We start from the raw sequence: 13,823 nt of genomic DNA on the forward strand, positions 1-13,823 counted from the left end.
AATTTGTTGAGACTTGATTTGTGACCTAGTATGTGATCTATCCTGGAGAATGATCCATGTGCTGATGAGAAGAATGAATATTCTGAGGTTGTTGGATGGAATGTTCTGTAGATATCTGCCAATTCCAATAGGTCTAGAGTATTGTTTAGATCTTGTGTTTCTCTGCTGATTCCTTGCCTAGATGATCTGTCCCATATTGACAGTGGGGTGGTCAGGTCCCCTGCTATTATGGTATTAGTGTCTATTTCCTTCTTTAGGTCTAATAGAGTTTGTTTTATTAACCTGACTGCTCCAACATTGGGTGCGTACATATTTATGATTGTTATGTCTTCTTGATGGATCAGTCCTTTTAACATTACGTAGTGTCCCTCATTGTCTCTTTTTATGGTTTTTACTTTAAAGTCTATTTTGTCAGATATAAGAATAGCTACTCCAGCTCGTTTTTCTTTTCTGTTTGCATGGTAGATCTTTTTCCCTCCTTTCACTCTTAGTCTATGTGAGTCTTTATGGGTGAGGTGGGTCTCTTGTAGGCAGCAAATAGTTGGGTCCTCCTTTTTCATCCAGTCAGCCAGTCTGTGTCTTTTGATTGGGGAATTTAAGCCTTTTACATTAAGAGTTGTTATTGAAAGGTGTTGATTTATTCCTAGCATTTTATTGGTTGTTTGATTGTCTTAGGTGTCTTTTGTTCCTTGCTTTCTGATTTGCTGTTTGTTTTCTGTGTTTGTTGGTTACTTAGGTTGTAGATTGTGTTTTTGTTTGTTTGTTTTCTCTTCATGATTGCCAGTTTTATTATACTGGTGGGTTTTGATTTTTCTTGGGTTTTTTATGGCAGTGGTAGTTATGTTTCAGGAACCAAACCCAGTACTCCCTTGAGAATTTCTTGTAAGGGTGGTCATGTGGTGGTGACCTCCCGCAGTTTTTGTTTGTCTGAGAAATATACTATTTGCCCTTCATTTTGGAAGGATAGCCTTGCAGGGTAGAGTATTCTTGGCTGGCAATCTTTGTCTTTTAGTATTTTGAATATATCATCCCATTCCTTTCTAGCTTTTAGGGTTTGTGATGAAAAGTCTGATGTTTGCCTGATTGGGGCTCCCTTATAGGTGATTTGACGCTTCTCTCTTGCAGCTTTTAAGATTCTCTCTTTGTCTTTGAGTTTTGCCAATTTGACTGTAACATGTCTTGGAGAAGACCTTTTTGGGTTGAATACGTTTGGAGATCATTGAGCTTCCTGGATCTGAAGGTCTGTGATTTTTCCTATACCAGGGAAGTTTTCTGCCACTATTTTGTGGAATATGTTTTCAGTGTAATCTCCTTTTTCCTCCCCTTCTGGAATACCCATGACTTGGATATTTGAGTGCTTAAGGTTGTCTGATATCTCTCTCAGATTTTCTTCAATGCCTTTGATTCTTTTTTCTTTTTTTTTGTCTGCTTGTGTTATTTCAAACAGCCCATCTTCAAGTTCAGAGGTTCTCTCTTCAACTTCCGCAAGCCTGCTGGTTAAACTCTCCATTGTGTTTTTTGTTTCGCTGAATAACTTCTTCAGTTCCCCAAGTTCTGCTACATTTTTTTTTGAGGGCATTGATTTCCTTGTACATTTCCTCTTTCAGGTCCTGTATACTTTTCCTCATTTCATCATGATGTCTAGCGGAGTTTTCTTGTATCTCATTCAGTTTCCTTAGAATTATCACTCGAAATTCCTTGTCAGTCATTTCAAGGGCTTCTTGTTCTATAGGATCTAGAGTTTGAGATTTATTAACTTTTGGTGGTGTACTTTCTTGATTTTTTGTATTTCTGGTATATTTTTTTTGATGTTTATTCATTGTGGCAGGGGGTTTCACAGTCCACAGGTTTGACCCTATTGACTACCTAAGGTGTTGCTGTGTTTGCCAATTTGGTATGGCTCCCTCCGTGACTGCTCAGTTGGCCTCTAGTGTCTTGTGTGTGTGGTTGCCTCGGGTCTTGGGCCTCTCCGGGGAGCCACCTCTCTGGTCAGCTTGGACTCTGCTGGGCTGCTGGATCACGGGGCGGTACCACAGGGTGTGTGGTCTCTGCTGAGCTTACACTTCCCGTGCAGTACTTCTCCCTGTTCCGTGCGCTCTGGCCCGGGCTGCAGGATCACGCAGTGGTGGCCCCACAAGGTGTGTGGTATCTGCCGTGTCTCCACCTCCCTAGCCGGACGACTCCCCACACTGTGCGCACTAGGCTAGGCTGCTGGATCTTGCAGTGGCGGCCCCGCAGGGTGTGTGTTTTCTTTTTTCTTTTTCTTTTTTTTTTTTTTTTTTTGTCTTTTTCATGACCAGTACTCAGCCAGTGAGTGCACCAGCCATTCCCATATAGGATCCGAACCCACAGCGGGAGCGTCGTTGCGCTCCCAGCGCCTCTGCACTCCCAACGCCGCACGCTCGGCCCAAGGGTATGTGTTTTCTGCCGAGTCTCCTCCTCCCTAGCCAGACATCTCCCTGCTCTGTGCTCACTGGGCTGGGCTTTCTGCAACCCTCGTCTATCAGCCGGACCTTCAAGACCCTGCCCGGCACCGCCTCACCCCAGAAGTCTTTCAGGTTTCTGCTATGCACAGACAACCGGTCTCTCTGGGTGCCTTTGTAGCACTGTGTAGATCTTTCTTGGGACTTATCACCTTCCTCCTGGTATCGAGGTTATTTGTGTACTTGTCTTACCTCCCACACCAGAGCGTAAGCTCCTGGGGGAGGAGCCCACAGCACACAGTTCACCTTTAAATCCGCCTGGCGTGGACCGACTCTGGCGCCCGGCCGCAGTCAGCTCTCCGGCAGGTTCAAGCGAACTCGGGAATGCTCCAACCACACTATTCCTAACTAGAAATCGGTTAGGTGTTTTTCCGAACTGGTGGCTGCAGAGATGGTATCTGCCTCCCCGGTAACAGGAAGTTTACCGGGGGCTGGAGCCCAGGGTGTGGTGGAGTGACAGACGGCTGGGCCCGCACTTCCCTGCCCTCCTGACGCTGGCCGGGAAGCCCCATGCCACCAGCCCCACTAGAGAACCACGGAGGGAGTGGGAGGGGAGGCCAGCCCACAGACCCCAGGAAGCCCCGCTCCGGGGCATGCAAGTGGGAAGGCTCAGTGAGGATCCGAGCCAGGCAAGGAGGACAGGCTTGGCCGAGTCAGGCCGGAGCCGCCACCACCCGAGAAAATGGAGGCAGCCCCGTGGCTGGTGCCTGGCCCAGTGTGGCAGGGGGAAGCTGGGCAGAAGTCCGCCCGCGAGCAGGGCCGGACCGGGGGTCAATCACGGGGCTGGGCCGGGCCAGGCGACTCCCTCTCCGCGTCGTCGCCGTCCCTGTCCTCAGCCACCGCCGCCTTGGGCTGCTCACTCGGTCCAGCGGCGCGGCTCGGGCGCTCCCAGAAATTTTTCTTTTATGGCAGCCCGAAACCTCGAATCTGTAGTTGCTTTTTTATAGTTGTAAATTAGTTGATCTGTGGGAGAGACTGACGCTGGGGACCGTGCATTCTGCCATCTTGACCGGAAGTCACATTCATTTTTTAAAGACTGTATTACTCTGATACCAGAGCTACAAGAAAGAAAACTATAGGTCGATATTCTTCATGAAATTAGACAAAAAAAATTCTTCAAAAATTATTAGCAAACTAAATTCAGCAACATATAAAGAAGATTAAACACTGTGACATATGGAATTTATCCCAGGAGCATAAGGTTGGTTTAACAACTCAAAATTAATTAATATAATATATATCCTATTCTATGGTTTGTATGTGGTTTGCTCCACCAAAACTCAGGTCAAAACTTAATCCCCCTTGTAACAATAATGAGGGCAGGAAATCTAGCTACGGTTTTGAGAGGCAGAATCTTTAACAAGTGATTGGGTCATGAGGGCTCTGCCCTCATGAATGGATTAATCAGTTCTTGGATTAATGGATTATCATGGGAGTGGAACTGGTGGCTTTATGAGAAGAAGAATAGAGACCTGAGCAAGCACACTCAGCCCCTTTGCCATGTGATGCCCTGTGCTGTCTCAGGACTCTGCAGAGAGTCTGCACCAGGAAGAAGGCCCTCACCAGATGCCAAGCCATGCCCTTGGTCTTCTCCCCCCCCCCACAATTACAAGAAATAAATTTATTTGCTTTATAAATTACCCAGTTTTAGATATTCTTTCATATGTGACAGAAAATGGACTGAGACATCGTATTAATAGAAAAAGGGATTAAAACCACATGATCATCCTAATGCATATAAAAAAAATTTTTGAGAAAATCCATCACCCATTTTTTAGAAAAACTTTCAAGAAACGAGAAATAGAGGGTTTTCCTCCATTGGATATAGGGCATCTTTGAGACTCCTACATCTAACATCACACTTAATGATAAAAGACTGAATGCTTTTTTCCCATGATCAGAAATAAGGCAAGGGTTTTCATCTTCAGTTTTATTCAACATTAAAACTTTTGTTCATTGATTCATTGTATTAAGAAATTAAAGGCACCTAGGTTTGAAAAGAAAACTGTTTTAGTTTACAGGCGACATAAGGTGATATGTAGAAAATCCTGTGGGATTTACCAAAAATTACTAGAATTAATAGTTTAGCAAGGTCACTGGATACAAGATCAACATAGTATAATCAACTAAACTCCTATATTTGAGAAACAAATTATCCAGAAATGAAATTAGAACCATTTTATTCATAAGAGCATTAAAAATAATAAAATATTTAGGAATAAATTTAGCAAAAGAACTTCAAGACCTTTACATAAAGAATGCAAAGCATTGCTGAGAAAAATTAAAGAAGATTCAAGTAAATATGAGATATTCATGGACTGAAAGACTATTTTTTAAATGGCAAATTTACCCAAATTGATGTGTAGATTTAGTGTATAATTCCTATCAAAATTCCAGCAGACTTTGTGAGGAAATTGGCAAGGTGATTTTCAAATTTATACGAAAGTACAAAGGATCTAGAATAGAGACAACAAATTTGAAAAAGAAAAACAAATTTGGAGAATTTACACTTCTGACTTCAAAACTTTAGGAATCAATACAGTGTAGTATTAATGTGAGGACAGACCTACAGATCAGTGGAACTGAATAGAGAGAAGAGAAATTCTCACATTTTTAGTCAATTGATTTTTGACAAGGATGCCATTGAAATTCAAAAGTGGGAGAGGATATTATTTTCAGCAAATGGTGCCTGAACATTATGTGATAAAAATAAACTTACACTCTTACCTCTCACCATATACAAAAAATAACTCAAAATGGGTCATGGCATAAATGTAAGCATGATAATGATAAATGCTTCTAGAAGAAAGCGTAAGAGACAATCTTTGAAACCTTGGGTTAAACAAAGATTTCTTAGAAATGACACTTAACATCATGATCCATTAAAAGAAAAATTGATAAATTGGACTTCATCAAAATTAAAAACTTTTGCCCTTCAAAAGGCAACATTTTAAAAATTACAATAAAAAGACAAGCCCAAAGCTGTGAAAACATATTTGAAAATCATGTATCTCAGAAAGGACTTGAATATAGAATACAAAAAGAGCTCTCAATAATAAAAAAAAATTATGATAAGACATAAATTAGAACATTGACCTTACCAACAGCTAATCAGTATGTGAAGAGTTGCTCAGCAACATTAGTAACTAGTGAAATGCAAATTAATGCAGTATGGCTGCTTATTTAGAAGAGTTTTGAATGAGGTTGTTTGGGTTCTGGTTTTTCTTTTTCACTGGAATTAACCCCAAAAAAGGCAGAGAAATATATCGCCCTTCCCAGAAATTCTGCTCCTTTTTGGAGGGGATTTTAAGTACCACCTCCTTTGCCTCTGCCAGGTCGTCACATCCATTGGTGAGCTTGTCGAAGTGTGTTCCACGCAGATCCAGTCGGGATGGAGGCCCTTGTTCAGTGCCCTGGAAACGGTACACAGCGGACACAAGTCTGAGGTGAAAGAGTACCTGGTTGGTGACTACTCCATGGGTAAGAATGTTTGGGTGATTCTCACCATAGAGCATTAGTTCTCTATGCCAAGTTTCATGCTATCAAAAGAAATTGAACTATAGGGAACACAGAAATGAGCCATGTTGTGTCAGCAGGAAATCACAGGGTGTCGCGTGGACATGTGTTCCGAGCTCTGCCAGCAGACTGAGAGCCCTGAGCACTTTCAGGCCCTGCAATTACTGACATTTGGGCAAAAGCTGAGAGGCTTCTGTTGTTTCACTTACACATTCCTGTGTTTTGTCCATTCCTAAAACTAAAAAGAAAAACGTTATCCACTTGCTAGTAAGAAGCAGAAAAATGTCATAACACAGGGGGATCAGAATTAGGGAAACTGAGCTTGGGTGGAAACGGGTGAATACCCATAAAGCATGCTTAGGGCCCAGAGGTGTTGTCAGGGGTCCTCAAGACCACCCTGCAGTCAGAAACCCACCAGAAGAACTCATGGGACCAGCATATAGTTATGCTAAGATATATACACAGCTCATGACCTAGATTTATTTTGGCAGTGTTTAAGGACACAGCCAGAGTATAAGGGAAAAAGACAGACAGAAACTGGAAGAATCCATGCACAGGCTTTCTAACACTCTTATTCCTTCATGACAGGTCACCCAGAGCACTCTTCCCCAAGCAGTAAAAGTGCAACAACATGTTTGTGATGTTTCTGCCCAAAGAAGCCCATTAGAGACCTAGTTGGGGTCTGGTCACATAGGCACCTTTCTACCTAGCACGTACCAAAATTCCAGATGCCCAGAAGGAAGGCAGGTGTTCAGCATACACCATTATTGTTTGTACAAACAGTCTAGGCACAGTGAATTACTCTTATCAGTTAACTGTTGCCTGGTAATAAGGGAATATTGTGAGAGCCGAGTTCACAGACACTAGCCAGGGACCTATCTTGGAAGCAGTCCTTCCTAAGGATAACAGTCTTGAGCCGTCTATATTAGCTGTTTTCTGCACAGAGTAAATAAATTCTCATATGCCATCAGAGATTTGTCTAAACTTTCACTTCCCGGTATATATTATACAATTATCTGCATAGAGCATTCCACAGGTCACAGGTTTCTCTGCCCTGCAGACCAGCACATCACCTCTGCCCTGCATTCAGCCAGCTTTGCCCTCATCTCTCTACCAGGCTTTCTCTTCATAGCTTTCCTTGCAGCTCCCCTGCAGGCAGAGCTGAGAAGGGCAGCATTGGAGCCAAGCCCTTTCTCCAGTCAAAAAGCCTGGGCATTTCTCCAGTAGATATTTTCCAAGGCCTCATGGAAGGTGCTGGGAGTATGGGCAGCACGAAGGGTACAAATTTACTTTCTTATATTCCATGATCTTTCCCCCTCAGGAAAAGGCCAAGCTCCAGTGTTTGATGTATTTGAAGCTTTTCTCAACACTGACAACATCCAGGTCTTTGCTAATGCAGCCACTAGTTACATCATGTGCCTTATGAAGTTTGTCAAAGGACTGGGTAAGTGGAATCCTCCTGTCCTCATAAGAGCTGAGCACCCTTTTCAGGATGGCTTCGTGTGCCTGGAGATACACCCCCCTGCCTGCCTGGAGATACACTCCCCGCCTGCCTGGAGCAATCAAGCAACCTGGGATACAAGCAGATGCTGCGGTGTGGTATGGTGTACTCAAGAGCTGAAGCCTCCTGTGAAAGCAGTTTAGGTTTTGTGCAGAGTTGATATTTTTCATTGTGTTGATGGAATATCTTGTCATGTAGCATATCTTCAATCTATATATTATTTATACCAACTTCATTTCAGTTTTAGAATATTCAATATTATATTCATTAATTGTTCTTATGTGGGAAATTACTCTTCTCAGTGTCACATAATTAGCAGCCTGAGTCTGATTTCCCAGCAAATCAGAGTCTGATTTCCTGAGCAAAAGTTAAGAATGCCTCCCCCCAGGCCTTATTACTAGTACAATATATTTTGGAAGTGTAGAAGTCCCCCTTCTTTGCGGTCGCATATATTCAGGAACTACCTAGCTAATTTTAAGCTTATTTTAGGAACACTGAACAAAATAGTCTTGCTATATACAACATGACCTGATATAGCAAATTTTTATATAGTATGCGTTTATTCGAGGTGAGATGGAAGGGAGGGGCAGTTAGTTAAACCAAATGTTTAGAAGAAACTTAAAGCTTTGAGAGTTTCACCATGAAGTACTCTTAGACCTGGAGCCTGACAAGCTTTTAAATAGGGAAAATATAAGGCTGATATTCTTTTATTGCTAAATAACTGACATTTCTTTGCAAAAGAAAACCGGACACAAAAAGCTGTGTGACTTCACTCATGTGGCCATTATGTTTGAAGCAGGAAAAAAATACAAATTTCAGTGTAGAGGCTGGGAGGCCACAAGTCTGATTTGTCAACAGCCCTCGTCATAAGTGCAACACCCACATTCTGGGGAATGGAGAGCTGAGCTGAGCAGGCCTGGGACCCCATTCTCACTCAACCACAGTAGCCCCACCCTGATCTATGTTACGTTCTGGGCTTCCACAGAAGATATCATTTGAACAACAGAATAAGATTTTATTTTTTTAACTCTGCTGTACATTAAGTAGCACACAGATAATTTAGTATGTTAGTCATAAAAAGACCTTAAAGTATGAATCTTCGCTTTAGATAGTAGAAAATCAGTCCTGTATTTCATTTAAGAACCATTGTTATTTGTATTCTGTTGTTCAGTGAACAGTTCCTGAGTGCCTGCTTGGTGGGAGCAGGATCCTGTACATACTGTCGGGGTACAGAGATGCATTAAACAGGCTTCCTGCTGTGAGATGCGCACAGCCTCTTTTGGGAAACAGACACATAAATCAATAATTACAGTTCAGAAGGGTGAATGCTTTCATAGAGGCTAATGGGGAAAAAGCTCTTTAAGCTGAAATGAACAAGCAGCTGAGTTGGGGTATTAGGTACTGGGGCCATGCAGGCTTCAAAGAAGTAAGATTTGAACTTTGTAGAGTGAGCAGTAGTTTTATCTTTCTAGAAACAGGGCACATTGGGGTTACCCACATAGGAAGGGTAATGAGTGATAGACTGAAAAGAAAGGAAGGGGTCAGGCTGTGACACTGCATGCCACATCAGGGAATCTAGACTGTGGGGGGGAGGTTTTAAGCTAAAGAGTGGTGCGTAATTATTTGAAGTTGATACGACAAGCAAACAGAAAGGACATTGTTGGGGCGGAGGGGGGGAGGGAGAAGGGAGGGAGGTTTTGGTGACGGGGAGCAATAATCAGCCACAATGTATATCGACAAAATAAAAATTTAAAAAAAAAAAAAAAGAGTGGTGCGACCCCATGCAATATTAGAAACTAAACTCTGGCAGGCATATATCCTTGTACGTAGGGACAAGAGGCTGCAGGCAGAAACCAGTGCTGCGGTAGTTTGGAAGGGATAAAGAGGATAGAATTGGCTCCAGCATTATTTTAGAAGTGAGATCTACAGGGCCTGAAACTGGCTCAGATATGGGGCCCGAGAGAGGGGGGAACTGAGGATGACTCCCCATCTGTCCTTCAAGTATCTTGCAAGGACCAGTGTTATCCAGAGTCAGGTTATCCAAGGGAGAGCAGATTAGGTGTGGAGGAGAATGTCTTAGTCCATTCAGGCTGCTATAACAAAATACCCTGAGTTTGGTAACTTATAAACAGCAGAAATTTATCGCTCACAGTTCTAGAGGCTGGGAAGTCCAAGATAAAGGTGCCAACAGATTCAGTGACTGGTGAGGGCTCTGTCTGCTTCATAGATGGTGACTTCTGACTGCATCCTATCCTCACATGGCAGAAGGCAAAGGCAGTTCTCTGGAGCGTCTTTTATAGGGGCATTAATCTGATTCATGAAAGTGGAGCCCTCGTGACCTAATAACCTCTCAAAGGCCCCACCTTCTAATACCATCACCTTGGTTATTAGGTTTCAACCTATGAATTTGGGGGGGCACAAACATTCAGACCAGAGTAGAGAGGGAAAAGTAATGAATTTTCCTTTGGACATTTGGACACATTGAGTTTCTGTGAGATATTCAGGTAGAGTTGCCTAGCAGCATGTTAGAAATTCAAGATTCTATCTTAGGGAGAAGTTGGGGACTAAAAATAGAGATGCAAAATAATCAGTGTGCCCATGGAGGTTATTTAAAACACATGGGTTCTATTTTTTCTGTGAGTTATAAGGTAAGTTATCTGTATGGGGCCTGGGGACAGTGGGGAAGGCAGAGCCCCCAGTGTGGCCATGCTGCCTGTGCACTCACTGCCCAGCCAGGAGATCCATTCGCATAAACTTGGATGTGTCACGTGGCAGCCACAGTAATCAATGGGATAGGAATTGAATTCATTTCTAATTCCCACCTGCTTCTTTCAATATAAATTTGACCTCGTCTGTGTTTTATATTGTGAGGGTGGCAAACTATGGTTCACAGGCCAAATCTGACCCACTGACAGTTTTTATAAACAAAGTTTTACTGGAACACAGTCATGCTTTTGTGTTACAACAACAGACTTGAAAGTTGCAATATAGACAGTATGACCTGCAAAACCTAAAATATTTACTGCCTGGCCCTTTGCAAAAAAAGTTTGCCAACCCCTGATCAGAAAAATAAGAAATGTTTATCTTTTTTTTTTAAAGAAGAAACATGCCTCTTTGCTTCTGAATTTTAACTAATGCCTAGTAATTATGTCTGTTTACCCACAGGGGAGGGTGCTAGCTGCTACAATTGTAGACAAAATAATTACAGTACTGTGGAATGATTTTATTAAAAGTATAGAAATAGGTTCATTACATGAGAAGAAAAATTATAATGATTCTCAATTACTATTTACCTATAGAAAATCTGGATGCCCCTCTACAGATATATCAAATTGCTACATATGTACAAAAAAAAAATAGAAATCATTTAAATTCAATGAAGTAGTCTCTGTCCCCAAACCCCAGATGTTTAGACTCTGTTCCCAGAGTTCTCATTTATCATCCCCATTTAGAGCTGTGCACTGGCAGCGAACAAAATTCTTTTCCTGATAGAGAGAGGCCGAGTGCTTCATTCCAGCCCAGTGCAGGGCTTGCTCTGGGATTGTCCTCTGTCATCACAGCTTCAGAAGTCAAACCACCGAACATCAGGAGACCAGAGAAGTGAATTACAGTGTGCCCATGTACCAAAGAACACATCCCGCCACTGAAAGTACTGTGGGAGGATATGGAAGAAATGTTCATTGTTTAGTGAACAGAGGAGTTACAAAATAGCACAATCCCAACAAAATAATGTGTACAGTATGGTCTCAACTGTACTTCACAAATACACATGTCCAGGGCAGGGGGGGTGGTTGAAAGGATTTTTCTCAGAGTAGTGCATTTTAGGGTAATTTTCTTTATTTCCCTTCTCTCTATTTTAGTAAATACTTAGTGAACTAATGCTCTGCAAGTAAACAGGTCCCTTGTCAGGGGAAAGCAAGGGTAATTTTCTTCCTCTCTGTCTCCCGTGCTGCCCCTAGGGGAAGCGGACTGTAAAGAGATTGGAGACTGTGTCCCAGGACCAGGAGCCACGTCCACAGACCTGTGCCTGCCCGCCCTGGATTACCTCCGGCGCTGTTCTCAGGTACGGGGGGATGCCCATGCTGAGCTCCAAGCCCTGAAACCTGCCTCAGAAGGCGCTCACAAAATATGTGTGGATGCCTTTTGCTGAAGCCCAGGAGAAGCACTTTCTGCTGTCTCTGAAGAGATTGGGGCTTTTGCCTACCCTTTCCACAAAGGAAGGGAAATAATGAAAATATACTAGAACACACAACTGGACCCTGAGATCTCTGACACCTCTCAGTTCCACACAGACACATGAACTACCATAATCTATTTTCATCAGGCTTTCAGGGACGGGGTCATGAGGTCATGGGAAGTCTTCCTGATGGTACCAAAAAGTAGAGAGTGGGGGTGCAAACAGTGAAGAGAGCATAGAAAAGGAAAGAACGAGGGATGTGTTCTATCAAGATCTAGTAAGGAGATCTAGTAAAACAGCACTTATCACAGTGAACAGGGACCTTCATTGTGCATTGTCTGTATCTGTCAAATGCCCGACAAGCAAGACGATGCTCCCTCCTGGAAGTCCTTTCTTCTCTAGGCTTCAGTGACACCCCTCTCTCTAGAGTTTTTCTCCTGTCTTCTCAGGTTGTGTCCCCAGGTCTCTCCTGGACTCCTTTCTACAGCCTCTCCCTCAGTGACAGCATCAAACTGCATGGCATACCCACCTCTACCAAGCCCCACATGATGGGACACCCAAGCCCCTTTCCACCCTCAGATCCTTGCCTCTCACTCATGGTGCTCCAACCACTCTGACTTCCTACCCTCAAATGCACTAGCTCATTGCTGCCCAGGGCCTTGCTGCTTCCTCTGCATGAATTCTCTCTCCCAGATCTCTATATGACACTCCTTATTGTCCAGATCTCATTAGAAACAACACCTCCTCAGAGAGCCCAGGGCTAAAGGACCCAACAACTCCCTGCCAACATTCCCCACACACCTCTGTCACTCTTTCTAGCACCTCCCGTTGAGTTTTTTCTAGAGCACGTATGTCAGAAATTTTATTTATTGTTTGTGAAAGGGTTATGGCCTATAAGACCTACAGGGACAGGAATTTTGTCTCTCTTGCTCAGAGCTCTTACTCTAGTTTCAAGAACATTGTGAGCACAGCAGGCACAGTTCTGATTCATGAAGAGTTTGTCCCAGTAATAAGGAACGCTGGGGCCTGGGCTGTAGCAGTGAGAGGGGATCAGAGCCCAGCTGCTCTCCAAGCTCTGCTCTGCTGTCATCGTCTCCCCACCTTGCCTGCACACCCCTCCGTGTCCCCAGCTGCTCTTGCCCCTCTGTTTCCTTACAGGTTGGCCAGGGGAAGGGAAAATCAGAGTGTGATATCACATTTGCCTACACACTCTTTTCTCAGTGATACCCGCAGAACACTTTTTCCCATAGGCCAAAATTGTTGACATGTTTTAGGGTTCCTTGATAGATTTATAAAAGTCTATAAAACTTACATGTATTTAAGATCCTGAAAAATTATCCACTACTTTTTTGTTGTATTGAATGCTGTTTAATCTGCTTTGTGGGTTAAATGCCTCTTGGAAGCTACATTTCTAAGTCCAAATCACAATCAGTTTTAAAACTTTAATACATTGGGAGCTTTTCTAGTTTCCTATCCCCCCTTTATTACTGATGTATAATTTTATTGTCTTTTAACACCCAGAGTGCAACCTTTTCCAATATATAATTGTGGGGGGTTTTTTATTTAGTTATTGGCCAAAATCTACAAAATGCCCTTGAAGCCAATATTCCTTAGTGGGCGACTCGCTAGCTTACCTCGAAGACTTCAGGAGCAGTCGGCGAGCAGTGAGGATGGAATTGAATCGGTCCTGTCCGATTTTGATGATGACACTGGTAAGTTAATGGATTGGACTAAACCAGGTTATTTGCTATGTTCATATTCCCAGCAGCTTACACTGTAAGTTAAGCAGCTTATAGCTCATAAAAATGATCATCGTTTTTCTTATTATTTTTTATGATTCTGTCAGAGCAAGACTACCTAAAGTTTCCATGGACTTTCCAAAAACATTACTTTATAATCAATGCCTCCAAAGCCATCCTTTTTAGATGGATACCTCCATCTAAAACCTGTGCAGATTTGGAAATTCCACTAAGTATAGTTTCTAACTCTGAATTTCCTTAAATTTAGCAAATTGGAATGAAGTTGTGTTGGTGCATTGGTACTTAAATTGGCTGGTAATTGTCTTTAATATCTTTTAGGAAATGCAATCATTATATAATTACTTCCTGCAGGACTATTTGCTTAGAGACTGGGGAAATTAAGCCAT

At 42.7% G+C, this 13,823-nt stretch overlaps 1 protein-coding gene across 1 annotated transcript in view; it reads left to right on the plus strand.

Moving 5' to 3' along the window:
* Positions 1-13,823, plus strand: part of ARFGEF3 (ARFGEF family member 3) — a 151,729-nt gene that overhangs the window by 118,861 nt on the left and 19,045 nt on the right. Inside the window, exons 23-26 of the mRNA XM_063097320.1 lie at positions 5,819-5,963; positions 7,321-7,443; positions 11,460-11,563; positions 13,245-13,389. Of these exons, the coding sequence (XP_062953390.1) occupies positions 5,819-5,963; positions 7,321-7,443; positions 11,460-11,563; positions 13,245-13,389 (517 nt within the window). The remainder of the gene's footprint in view (positions 1-5,818; positions 5,964-7,320; positions 7,444-11,459; positions 11,564-13,244; positions 13,390-13,823) is intronic.

This window comes from Cynocephalus volans, chromosome 5 (genome assembly GCF_027409185.1).
Source record: "Cynocephalus volans isolate mCynVol1 chromosome 5, mCynVol1.pri, whole genome shotgun sequence".
NCBI lineage: Eukaryota > Metazoa > Chordata > Mammalia > Dermoptera > Cynocephalidae > Cynocephalus > Cynocephalus volans.